General features: G+C 37.3%; 1 protein-coding gene across 1 annotated transcript; it reads right to left on the reverse strand.

Annotated features, from left to right (window-relative positions):
- Positions 1–2,146: 2,146 nt before the first annotated feature.
- Positions 2,147–6,325, reverse strand: txnipa (thioredoxin interacting protein a). The gene is made up of 6 exons (XM_077743762.1): positions 5,934–6,325; positions 5,300–5,375; positions 4,423–4,570; positions 3,987–4,346; positions 3,218–3,502; positions 2,147–3,132 (listed from the first exon to the last, which is right to left on the reverse strand). The coding sequence occupies exons 1-6, from the start codon at positions 6,184–6,186 to the stop codon at positions 3,085–3,087; spliced, it is 1,170 nt and encodes a 389-aa protein (XP_077599888.1). The 5' UTR covers positions 6,187–6,325; the 3' UTR covers positions 2,147–3,084.
- Positions 6,326–14,181: the final 7,856 nt, after the last annotated feature.

Raw genomic sequence — 14,181 nt, forward strand, 5'->3', positions numbered from 1 at the left:
TCACTACACCTGTTTTCTGTGCTCCACATTGCATACCATTATGTTAAGGAACCAAAACATTGTAAATACCATTTATGTCAGAGTTTATCTGCTAGAATCCGAACTCAAAAAGTGAAGAGATCTTCTTTCCATGTTCCATTCCATCTTTAGGGTCAAGGGTAATTTGAGTCGGTTCTATCTTACTTACCAAGACCTTGGACTGGTTGCCAGTCAACCACAGGGAACATATAGACAAACAGACTCTGTGAAATTTAGACTTGCTCTCAAGCATATTTTTGGAAGGTGGCAGGAAACTGGAGTGGGAACAACTGTAATCCTAAAAGTAAACACTATTGAAAATGGATGGATGGATCACTTCTTTTCTAAATCAACACTCACTGGTGAACGAGGTAGAGAAAGCCATGTTTCAGTCATTTACGAAAACCACCATGCAAGATATCTAAAAAAAAAAGTCATATCTAGTGTTATCTATGTTATGCTATCCATAAAACATTTTTTATCTCGGTCTACAGCAGGGGTGTCAAACATACGGCCAGCGGGCCGGATCCGGCCCGTCTGGTGGTTTGGTACGGCCTGTGGTAGAAAGCTGCATTGTATAAAAAAATATGAATTTTCTTTAAAAATGTGTAGTTCTTGTATTATCCGCTAGGGGCAGTGTTTTAGTACGTCCAGACAACATGAATTGACATTTATTTATGTTCTTATGTTATTCTCTTGTTCATAATATATTGTTCATAATGTAAAAAGGAAAATTCTTTTAATAAACATTTTGATAATTTACTCATTCTTTGCACTAATTATTAGTATTAGTGACTAATACAAAGGAAAAAAGTGGGCTTATTGTTAGTTCTATGTCATTTTGCAATGAGTTTACTGGTCCGGCCCGCTTGATCTCAAATTAAGCTCTATTCGTTGTGCAGACCAAAGGGAGTGTGACACCCCTGGTTCAGGCTCTATCTTAAAGCAACTCCGTCACCCCCCACCAATTTGGAGCATACTTCTCTTTCCTGCAGTTTACAGCGTTTCAGCATTAATGAGCAGAAACTTTTTGACGTCTGCAGATAAACAGCTGCCTTATCTGACACACAGCAAAATAGAAAGACGTCAGCAGTGCAGAACAGGAATTAGTGACCCTCTTTAGGGTTTAGCAAGAAAAAAAATGCCTTTAATATTATATTACGTTACATCTAAACCAGTATACTTTGTAGTACTGATGCTTTTAATGTCTCAGGAAACTCATTTTTAATTCTGGTTGGGAATAGGGGAGTAAGAATATATTGGTGATCTATTGCTATATTTAGTTTCCCAACAGGTTTTCATTATGTTCATGCCAAAAATTGATCATATTAAAACATGTCATTGTATAATATGAGAACCGATAAGTTGCTTCTAAAATTTTGCCCTAGATTAGTCTGTTAACTCGTTGGATTTCAAGTGCCATCAATGGCACTCAAGTATGAGAATTCAGATCAACTATAAGTTATGATAAAATACAGTGTTCCCTCGCTACTTCGCGCTTCAGCTATCGGGGACTCAGAGCTTTGCAGGTTATTAATAATAATATTTTTTTAAAGATATTCAATTAAAATTATAAATTACATCATTTTACAAGAGGTGGAAACAAAATATTCAATAAGAATTAGTAATTGCATCAAAAAAGGGCAAAGAAATGGTCAAAAACATGGTGAGAGTTCAGGAATCGCATTGATGACGTACGTCATGGCTGTTTACAGGCGCATCTTCACCGCCAAAAAAAACAACTGTTCACAGCTCTCAATAAGGATGTTTCTTACGTGCAAAAAAACTGCAGAAGATCCTCCATCCGGACTACTATGTTTTTGCTTGGTGGTGCTTTTGTGCACGTGTTACACGTTTCTTTAAGCATTTTTGAAAGGGCACGCCTACTTCGCGGAAACGCAGCTATTGCGGGGAGTCCCGGTCCCCATTAACCGCGATAAGCGAGGGAACACTGTACTTCTAGCATTGTCAATGGCACGTATAAGTTTAGAAAATTAGTTTCCAATAATTTTGAAATAAGCTAGTGTATTTATTTAGAGCAATGTAGCAAAAACATGCAAGATGTGCTTTTGACAAAAGAAATTGATCAATTGAATGATGAAATGTTAAATAATCAGTCAGAAATATATTGATTTTTTGGTAACTTTTTTTATTATAAAACATACAAAAATATCAAAGAAGCATTCCAAACACAATTTCTTCTTTTCAACAAATCAGTCTTGGTTTTGTCTTAAAGACAGCAAGATGCAAAAAGTATTTACAACCTCAAGGTGAAATGTTGTCTTGGACAACAAGAAACAGGTACAAATTAGAAGTCTTTTTTTTTCTTCCTCTATTAACCCAACATTTAATTACCTAAATGTGAAATGGAATATATGGCAAACCGATCAAAAAGTTAATGATCTTTCAATATTGTGTTTGGCACTGATGGGGTAGAGAAAAGTGCATGCGGTTTTTGCAAAGGTAACAGGTTCCACACGTCTTGACCTACATAAACAATTCCACATCAGATCAAAACAAAAGCGCTTTAGGTCAAAAACATCCAAAAAGTGCAACAACTTTCAAGAACAAACCTCTTCAAACAAGACATGTTAGAATATGTTCATAAAGAAAAAGAACCTAACAATGAGGTTTTATCAGCAATCCAGACAGGTTAAATCCACCATTAACAACTTTCCTTCCCAAACAGATAATTAACGGTAAAATAAAAAGGAGGGTTTTGTTTATTGATGACCCTGGAATGACTAAAGCACAATGAGGAAATGAACCCTCCTGAATCGAACAGAAGGCAGTCGGGGCTGCCCTCGCGACAAAGCATTGAAGTGAGCCCCCGAAGAAGACAATTTGGACAGCTTATTCAGAAGAAAGTGCGTGCCCCACGCTCGCCAGCTCTGAGCACCGCAGGCAGGGAGGTACTCGGACGATCAAGTGCACAGAGAACAGCTCACAGCAGGTAAGCGCGCTTCTCGCCCAACGCATCTCTTGACGCTTGGAGTTTCTGTTTCCATTAGCTTGTGTTGAACAGACTGAACTAAACCCAACGTTGAAAAAAAAAAACGCACTTCTTCAACACACTGGCAACATGTGTGCATTCAGGTTGAACTCTTCCTCCGTCTGGAAATGAAAGAAATTCTGATTAAAACATGTCCAATTATTATTTGCTGATTGGATTGTTTGTGAAAAAGGCTAAAATGCAAACCTCTGAGTAAACAGGAGGAGGTGGGAAACAGAAAGTGGGCGGGTTCATGAAGATCGGGCTGTCGTCGCCGTCAAAAGAATCGAGGAGCGGCGTGAGCGGTTGATCCATTCGGATGTCGCGGGTGATGTCGTGGTAGCTGGGAAGCTCGGGCATGTTGAGCGATACCCAGCTAACCGAACCTTCCTGGCTACTGACGCTGCTGCTACGGCTGCCCAAACCGGCGGTCCCGATAACCAACGGCAGCTCCAAGATCAGCTTTTCACTCCCAGGGATGTGTATATAAATCTTGATAAAAAAAACAAACAAACCACATTTATTATTATTATGACATTCTCTGAGGTTCGGGTCAGATAAAGAGTGTGTGGGGCTAAAAAAAATGAGCAATGAGTTGCAGTGTTCCCTCACTTATCGTGGTTAATAGGGATCCGGGACCACCCTCGATAAGTGAATTTCCGCGAAGTAGGGATTCACCTTCAAAAATGCTTAATTTGAATTTAATTCAATTTTTTTTATTTTATTTTCTTTTTTTACCCCCCTGTATACAGTACACCATAAGGAATACGGGTCAAGAGAGTGAAATTTATTTATAACAAAAAAAAAACGTGTAAAATATGGTGTTTCAATGTAATATTTGTATTTATTTATTTATTTTCCCCCCAAAAAATCTGCTAAGCTCCGAGTCCGCGATAGCTGAATCGTGAAGTAGCGAGGGAACACTGTATTCAACGTGTATTTTTTTTTTAAACATACTCTTTCAAAAGAATCTTACCATTAATGCGTACTCCATCCTGATTAAGTCACAGTCCAGTTTTGATGGTTTGATCTTTGGAACTCGAATGCTTTTACCCTGCCAGGCGTCGCACATTCCTGAGATGATGTGATTCCCTCGTACCGACGAGAGCTTCTGGCGGAAGACTTTAGTGCGGCCATTGGCTTGGTAAGTGTGCTTGGCAATGATGGCGGCCTTAGGAACCACGATACGCGAGCACGTGTTCTCGAACTTGGCATTGATGTAAATGTCTTCGCCCTCGCAGAACCCACGTCGGTCTATTTTGGCATTGAGCGACACCTGACCATCTGGGATGAACATGCAGGTGACCTTCTTCTCTTTCATTCCACCAGTGGGACACTGCAAAGACACGTTACTGGTTAAAAAAAAGGCAACGTTGCTAGCTAATTTTTTGGAATTTTATTAGTGAATTTACCAGCAGGTCTGGCGTGTTAACATCGAGGGGTTCTTCCACTTCAAAGTGTTTCTTGCATTCAAGTGTAGGCTGCTGAGGTCTTTCCAGTTTAGCCTTTACAAAATAGTGGACATAGCCAAACTTTCCTTTGTAAGATGACACAAGTTTTCTGTAAAAAATACAGAAAATATAGTAAACATGAATGTTAGGACAGTCTGATATCACAATGGTTAAACAATTAATAGACTGATTTATTTTTAACAATCAACTTTTCTCCCACAATTTGGTAAGTGTAATCAGTGTATAACCCTTCATAGGCACATCACTGGCAGCCATTGATGGCGCTAAGTGTCCAAACACATTTGAGTGGGAGGCAATCCAACATTGTTAGTGGCAGGAAATGAGGTAACCACTAATAAAAAGTTTTTTTTGGGACCAAATCTTATAGGGTATTACTGGTTTTAAATGATTAATTTTTATTATCATTACTCATTTGTATCGATGAAAGGAAATCTTAAAAAATACAACCATGATTAATATTAACAAAAAATAATTATAATTCAGAGCTGGCATGTTTTTCAAGTCGAGGAGGCCATACTTGTTTACCAGATCTTAATGCATAGTTGACAATGGTGGCCCTATACATTCTTAAAATGGTTAATTGACGTTTTTATATTGATCAAAAATGGCGTTAATTACTCTAGAAAGGGTTCTGCGTCCACTTGTTGTCTTTCATGACAACAACCAAGTAGGCTTACATTGCAGTCTGTATCGTTAGATACGTGAATAATTCAAGAGATGTTGGTTATAGATCATTTCGTGAATTTAAATGTGACAATTTCTGGATAACACTGGTGAACTATGTTAGCTTCAACGACAACATAAAAATAACACTTACCCATGTTGGGGGAGCTCGAAACTGAAGGTGTACTCGTATTTGTTGCCAGGTCTCAAAACAACGGAGCCATCGGAGTCTGAAAAGAAGAAAAAATAATGTGTATAAGCATCTGTTATATCAGATCTCGAGTTTACTAATAAAAAAAATATAGCACATTTTCTCGCATGAGCCATATTTGTAACGAAAAAAGGATGACTGAATCAAAGGTACGGCTTATATGCGCACAAGACTTACAGCGTTGCTATATGTACTCTTTTTTCCCCCAGTAGATGTCGGCAAATTAACGTGTAACTATCTGTTGGTTATTTTCTGTTTTGCAGTAAGAAAACAGCCATCATCATTTTGATATTGACCCTGTGCTTTTGATTTATACAGTATCTTAGAAATACCACTTCAAAGTATCACGTGTGCTCGCTATTAAAACCATGAATATGGAGGTAAAAAATGTGAATCACGGGGGACTTATACGCGAGAAATTGTACTATTCAATGATTTTAAGGCAATTTTAAGGTGCTTATAAACGAGAAAATGCAGTTCAAAACGGCTGTTTTCTCAGCTAATGTCAATGAAAGTATACAGTACATCTTTTAACAAACATATATAATGCATAAAAGCTTCAAAGTGTTATCAGTACCTGTAGGTTGATCCTGACGAGATAAAACTGCTTCATGTCTGAGGTATTCGGCCTCCTGTCGACAACGTTGCTTCCCTTTGGCGTATTCCACTTTGGCGCATCCTAAACCGAGCAGCCTAATTGCTGACACTCGGGTAACTTCGTTCACTTCCACTTCTACTCGGCCGGACAGCGTGTCCCCGCCGCAATAAAAAGTCTTTGTATCAGACAAAACGATCTGGAACAATTTCACTCGCTTCAGCATCGCCACCATGTTTGGGCGTTAGGATAGCTGACGAGAATAAGATAAGAGTAGCGTTTCTTGCAGAGTAACTCAAAGTAGCAGCAGCCTCGTCTTTTTGAGCGTGGTGTAAACAAGGCTTGCAGGTTTGTAGCCACTCGCCCCAGCTGTCCATGCGGAGCGAGCGTGAACACGCGTGTACAGCGCTGCAATTGGTGCAAATAGAGTGTTTTCCCTCTTTCAGCCAATCAGCGACCGGAGTCGACGCGTGGACACCGCGTGCTCTGATGATGGCTGAGGCGTGCTCAGCTCATGAGCACAGGAAGTTGACGAGGGTTGCCAGATACCGAAAGTACATTCGAAGTAAACAGAGATGGGGCAGTCGCTGTTTGATCGATGACGCATCAGGGGCATTATTGCCAACTGGAATAAAGGTTACAGGGAACTGTTGTTGCGCCTTGTTAATTGACTTATCGGAAATTAAAAACATTTCATCGTTTCATAACGGAATCGCAGTGAGAAGCAGTATAAAATGAGTTAGCCCTTTCAAGGACAGTGTGCAGCTATTATAACATCGACACTTAAGACATTTATAGAGCGAGTGACTACTTTTGGTATCAAAAATAAATGGGGGCACACTTAAGACCTTTAACCGAGGGTGTCCAAACTATATAGCCCCCTGCCTGTTTTTTATTGACCTCCAACATATTATGAAAATATTCTTGAACATTGAACCCCACATTAAGCCTAAATTCAGCCTACACCCATTAAACTTTTCAGTTTTAAAACTACATGGAGCTGGATCAAAAGCTGACATTTTGAAGTAACTCAAGGAAAGAGTAACATTTTAGAATTTTGATTTAAATATAGTTACATAAAAAAATCCAAATTGATCATTTGAGCTGTCTTGATTGTGATTTTGATGATGTTATGCTTACACTGTGCAATTTCTCTTTCTGCAATGTTTTTATTTCAGTAGTACAAAGATAAAAACTGCATATATTTTAAAATATTCATATGCCTCTAGATAACCGTATTTGCTCGCATATAAGTTGTATTTGTCACAAAAAAATGACTGATTTGAGGGTACGACGCACAAGACTTACTTACACCAGTAGCAAATTAACATTTACTGTTTAATGTTATCTGTTATTTTCTGTTTTGTAGTAAGAAAACAACCATTACTGGATGGATTACTAACCTCCTTATGATATTGACCATAATAATGTGGTTTTGATACATACAGTATCTCAGAAATACCACGTGCGTTGATTTTTCTTAAGATTTTCCCTTCAAAGTAAAGCATTTGTACTCCCTATTAAAACCATAAATATGGAGGTGAACATTTTGAATCAAAGGGTGGCTTATATACAGGAAATTGTAAAATTCAATGATTTTAAGGCAGTTTTAAGAGTGGCTAATCCTCAGGTTTGGCTTATGTGATGACCCACTCAATGCCATCTACAGTTGAAAACATGAAAACCATTTCAACTGCAAAAGCTAGCTTAAATGATTTGATTACATTCATATAGGACAGGGGTTTCAAACTTGCGGCCTAGTATTCAATTTGGACCCAATTTTGCAGCAAAATGTCTCATCCAATTATAGTATTAGAATTGTCTGTATGTATTTTACAATGGCCAATAAAAAATATCTAAATAATTTTAAATGAAATGAATGAATTAATCAAAGTATTGATTTTCATTTATATTAAATAAAAAAACAATTTAAAAAACACATAAAAACCAAGAGTAATTAAAAAATATAAATAAATCTAAATAGAATAACATTAATTAAAAAAACTGAAAAATCAAACAAATGGCAAGAAACTGAAAAAGAAGAGGAATAAAGACAAATTCATACAACTGTTTATTTATGTTGTTTTGTTTTGTCTTGTATATCTCACGACCGACCTCACATATCTTAATACTTTGTCTGTCCTTGATAATAATAATAATAACAATAATAATAATAATAATCAGACATAGGCTTTGTCATCATCATTGACTCGACAAAAGTCTAATAGTCATCATACCCAGCAAAGGGTATGACGAAATTGGTAGTGCTTCTCCACAAGGTGTGGTTGCTTCCTTAGCCTAGCAGCTAGGCCCGCCCGGCATCCGCGCTTTTGCTTTCTTTCCCTTAACCGCCTCCGTCGTACTCCAAGTGGGCTGACTATCCACAGAGATCCCGGTGGTATCGAGAGGTTCTCAGGGATATTGTAGGTCCGTTGGTAATCTGTTGTGAAGGGTGTATCGCATCTTCTCCCTATTAAATCCTGGCGACTGTAGAAAAAGTTTGCCTCGCAGATGTTAGTAAATAACGATAAAATTGCGAAAACAAAACACCAAACTGGAGAGCATTGAGCTGTTGCACCCGTGCACACGGCCATTTTGTCATCAGTCAACTTATGAAAATAGACGTCCAAACCAATGTAACCCAAAGGGGCTGGAAGAAATTGAATGATCACAGAGTATATGTTATGATAGCTAGCAAAATATTTGAAATACCAACTGACCTATAAATGAATGTTCATTTATCGTTCCCAGTTAAATATTATTGGACACCAAGCACTGTCAATGGTACCCAATGAGTGATCTGTAAGGGTTAAAAAAAATAATCATTTGTGCATGAAAGGGTTAAATATTGCTAAACAAGATTGTTATTTGTTCTTCATTTTTATAGTCTACACCACCACTGTAGTCTAAGTTATTTGGAACACTTAATGTTTTCATTCCTGACTAAAACAGCTGACAAAACTGCCCCAGCACAAGGTCAGCTTACAGGCATGTTGTGACTCTTATTTTGGCCGTAACTGTGCTTCTCAATGAAGATATCTGTTGGCTCAAGGAAAACCCACTGTTCAGGGACTATACCAGTAAAATGACTTTCACTTGGAATTTCTAGCCACAAGAGACTTATGAATTATTTTCTACAAGCAGCTGCTTGTTTAGACCAAAAGACAAATGTTGCGCTATTTAAAAAAAACTCTCTTTTGAAAAATGATTTTTTAACAAATAAAAGATTGAGTTTAGACACTTAGAGACGGTGAAGAAATTCAATCGTCTATTAGGTTCCGACAGTCGTTTCTGGCCACCATAAGAAAATCCAACTCTCTACGTTGCACAGCTTGGACAAGATAGCGAGAGAATCTTAACATACACACACACACTCATACACACATAAACTACACTTTATAAGGATCATAGATAAAAATTAACTTATCGGCCCTGTGATAAAAGTGATGAGCTGATTGAACAGTTAACAAGCTCGTTAGTATTTTTTGTATCGATCAAAAAATTGTAATGAACACTGCTTTGACCAAATTACAATAAGGAGTTGTCAATAGTAGTTAAAAATAACATTGGAAGAGAATCAACAAAGGATTTGGCTGGCGTTTTTGGCCAAAAGTGGACCGGTAAAAAAATCATTTTTTTCCTCTCGCAATCACTTGCACCATGTTATGGTAATTCTGCTTTTAGTTTGAAACTGTATGTAAATATCTCCCCAAATCAATAATTATTTTCTTCAGTAACTTAATTTCTCTAGTTTTGTATTCCAACTTCTCCCACGATAAGGACCAATCACGACAACTGTTTTCCATGAAGTATTCAGCCTGCTACTTTATTCCGTACATTTGACAACACTATTGATTTCTATTATGCAGAGGTAACGTTACATACATTATTTTTGTACAATTTCTTTTATTATGGATCTATCTAAATCCTTACACGAATGTTATCTTTTTAAATAGTTTAACAAGATTCTACCATGTAAAAAATGTGTGACCTTGAGACTTATTTAGATTGTTAAAATTGTTTTAACAAACAAACAAAAATAGATTGCAGGGGCAATAGCAGAGAGCTGGAACAAGTTTGTTGGACCAATTTTTTTTTTTTTTAGCCATTTTTCAATTGTATCACCAGACGCTGTTAAAATGTGGTTAAAATTTGGATACTTTTTACACTTCAAATTTTTTGTTGCACTATTTTAACCTGGCAATAAATACCAGGCTAATAAAGCTTTGTGGGAAACCTTGATCTGAGCTCATTCAACATTGATTTGTGTGGGAAAAGAAAAACCAAGCGAGAAATGACTGGGATAAACAAACATAGACTATTGTCATGTTTGTAGACTTAACAGCTCTGTCCTAATAATCATTTACCAAAGGTAAAGACATAATGTAATGTTTGTGAACTGTACATTTTTGACAATAGAAAAAAACCATTATAGCATTGATATTGCATTAATTCTGCTTGTTGACATTTAAAAGGAGGCAAATATTAGAAAAGTTTGAGTAGATTGCTTGGAAGCGATTAAATTCAATATTGCATTTAGATGGGCCTGAAATAAAACCTCTCCGATAACCTTTCCCCTACTGACCTCATTTTTAAATGTTGCGTTCAGTATCCTTTACGAGCACGTTAGAGGAATTTACTGACACACTGTCTCTTTACTAAACTGGAATAAAGTGGTTTGCAGCTTTTGCTTCATCCGCATTTAACCGGTTATTATTTCTAATCATACGTTTGACGTTCGCTTCTTTTAATATCAATCAACAGTTGTAAAATGGTGACGTCACACCGGCATGTCTCGCCTACTCTATGATTGGCTAAGACTGCTTGTGCATGCGGATCCTCTTTGGGCAAAGCTGTTGTTCACAGAAGGTTGTATTCAATGGTTGCATTGCCACTCCCCAGGCAATCATTTTCCTTCCTGCCTATAATGACTTCCGGTCTTTGTTATCTTGATGATGATTCGTCATGGGTACAAGCCTGATCACGAACCTTAAGTTCCTCTACAGACGAGCCCAATTCATAGAAAATCCACATGACTCATGCTTTTAATTTTTTTCGGGACAGACTGTATTCTCGAGGTTAGTCCGGAATTCCGGGCATGTGCTGTACATGTTAATGGAATTTTAGAAACATTTTAGAGACAAATGCAGTGAACTGTGTAAACATGTTTTGAATTGCGCTGGCAAATAAAACATCGATATCAACCTGGTGTCTTTGGTGGGTGAGAAGGAAATTATCGTATTTTCACGACTATAAGGCGCACTTAAAAGTCTTAAATTGTCTCCAAAATAGACAGTGCGCCTTATAATACAGTGCGCCTTATATATGGAAAAAACTGAAAACCAAAAACCAACACTGTCGGATATTAAAAAAAAGCAAACGCCTGAACTGAAACAATATTGTTAAATATGCAGATGCCATCTTAGTTTGCAAAATCTTCCATCATATAGCTCCTCCCCCACTGCAAGATTTTATACAAAAAAAATCAAAAACATCAACAATGGCTGGCTCTAGAGGGGACTGTAAAGTAGTGAGTGCTTCATACCTGGAAGTCAATAGCAATTACCATATTTTCACGACTACAAGGCGCACTTAAAAGTCTTAAATTTTCTCCAAAATTGACAATGCGCCTTATAATACAGTGCGCCTTATGATACAGTGTGCCTTATATATTGAAAAAAATATCATTCAATGAGGGTGCGCCTCATAATGCAGTGCGCCTTATAGTCGTGAAAATACGGTAGTCTAAGCTCCTAAATATCGTATTTATTCAAGTATAATGTGCAAAATTTAACCACACCCAAATTCATCAGGGTCCATTAAACCACAAATAATAAATGATATTAAAAAAAATATTTTAGCAAATTTAATTTTTTTTGCTGCTTCTGACGTAAGGTGTGGCTCTTTGACTCTCACAGTTTGAAATTTTTGCTCCTAGTGTCTAACTTGTTCGCCAAAACTTTAACGGAAAATATATTTAAACTACAATCTGAGGGAAGCGTGAATTGCATTCACTCCGGATAAACTCCGGAAATGGGACAAAGGTACTCCTGAAATGGGGTCGACGGAGGTTGGCAGCCAGTTATTAGAAGATGGTGGTTAAAACTGCTACCTGGGGTCCCCCGCGGAGGTACACTATACATAAATGGCCAAACGGGAACCCAGGTAGGGGTCCGTGGAAAAAGTGTCTGGGGAGAGTACACTGGCAGCTGTGAGATTTGGTTGCGCTCAGGGGGTGATGCGATATATCCAACACGGCAGAGTGCCAATGAATCTGAAATTATCACTTAATTGTGCCTTTTGCCAGGAAAGCGCACTTTGTGGAGAAGCACCACCAATTTCGTCATATTCAGCTGGGTATGATGACAATTAGGCTTTTGTCGAGTCAATGATGATGACAAAGCCTATGTCTGATTACTATTACAGTGTTCCCTCGCTACTTCGCGCTTCAGCTATCGCGGACTCAGAGCTTCGCAGATTTTTTTCAGGAAAAAAATAATAAAAAATTTAAAGATATTAAGTTAAAATTATAAATTACATCATTTTACAAGAGGTGGAAACAAAATATTCAATAAGAATTAGTAATTGCATCAAAAAAAGGCCAAAGAAATGGTCAATAACATGGTGAGAGTTCAGGAATCGCATTGATGACGTCATGGCTGTTTACAGGCGCATCTTCACCGCCCAAAAAAACAATGTTCACAACTCCCAATAACGATGTTTCATACGTGCAAAAAAACTGCAGATGATCCTCCATCCGGACTACTACGATGTTTTTGCTTGGTAGTGCTTTTGTATTACACGTTTCTCTAAGCATTTTTGAAGGGGCCCCTGATAAGCCAGGGAACACTGTATTATTATTATTTATGGCCTCAGGTTTTTTTATGTGTTGGTTTGGGCATAGATAGGCCTATCTCCACATTCTTGTCAAGATTATGCTTTCGAATGACGTGGAGACGTGTCTAATTATTTTACCTTCCAACTTCTTTCATCAGATAAGATGAAAGTGAAGGTAAGAGAAGAATTTGAGTCAGCCAAGCTTGGATAGGGTAGACAAAACCTGTTTAACCATTTGACTAAAGCACAATCTCAAAGTAAATCAAGAAAGTATGTTGAGAGTGAAGTCAACCACAAAAAAGAATAGAATAAAGTGTGATTTATGGATGGGTGGATGTTTTATGTTAACATTCTCACGCTATGTTTGTTCAAACCGTGCAATGTAGACATTGTAAGCCGTGTTTTTTTATGGTGGCCAGACACGTGTGATTGAATTTAATTACCTTTAATGTAAACTAAAGCTTTTGCGAAATTGCAAGGATTATCGATGAGTATGCCGGACCAAAAATATGTTAACTTGCGGTCCTTTTGAGGTAGTTTTAAGTATTACACTCTGCAGATTATAAAAATCCTTATTTTATTCAGTGCACATTGCAGTGCTTCCGCTTAGTCAATTCCGCTTGAAGTTAGTTGCATGGACTACGCAACAGCACCGCTATTTTGTGAGTTTTTCTCTCAGTCATATTTTCCCTTTGGTTTACAATGTTTTAACGAAAATAACACGCAAACATTGCTTAAATAGGTCAAATTTGGAATCCTTTCTTTTGAAATTGACCCTCAGTTTTCCTTACTTTTTCTCAAAAGAAATATTTGCACATAATTGTTTACAGTATTCCCTCGGTTATCCCGGTTAATGGGGACCGGACCCACCCGCGATAAGTGAATTTCCGCGAAGTAGGGATTCCCCTCCAAAAATGCTTAATTTGAATTTAATTCAATTTTTTTTAATTTTTTGTTTATTTATTTATTTATTTTATTTTTATTTTTACCCCCCTGTATGCAGTACACCATATAGAATACAGGTAGAGAGAGTGAAATTCATGTTACAACAATAAAAACTGTAAAATATGTTGTTTCAATGTAATATTTGTATTTTCTTTTCCAAAAAAAATCCGCAAAGCTCTGAGTCGGCGGTAGCTGAACCGCGAAGTAGCGAGGGAACACTGCACACGTTTGCCGTGCTATGTGTGCAACTGAAATTTTCCTTTATCATCTAATTCCATTTTTCAAAATATTTTTTTTTATAGTGCAACAACTGTCTTGTGGTTCTAAACAAGTATGGGCACCTGTATGTGAGTAATAAAATACATATCTAAAGATATATATTTTTAAAAGTACTATTTCAAACATGCATTTAAAACAATTGTAATAAAAATCGGCATGCGAGAGGGGG

This window comes from Stigmatopora nigra, chromosome 21, assembly GCF_051989575.1.
Source record: "Stigmatopora nigra isolate UIUO_SnigA chromosome 21, RoL_Snig_1.1, whole genome shotgun sequence".
NCBI classification, from domain to species: domain Eukaryota; kingdom Metazoa; phylum Chordata; class Actinopteri; order Syngnathiformes; family Syngnathidae; genus Stigmatopora; species Stigmatopora nigra.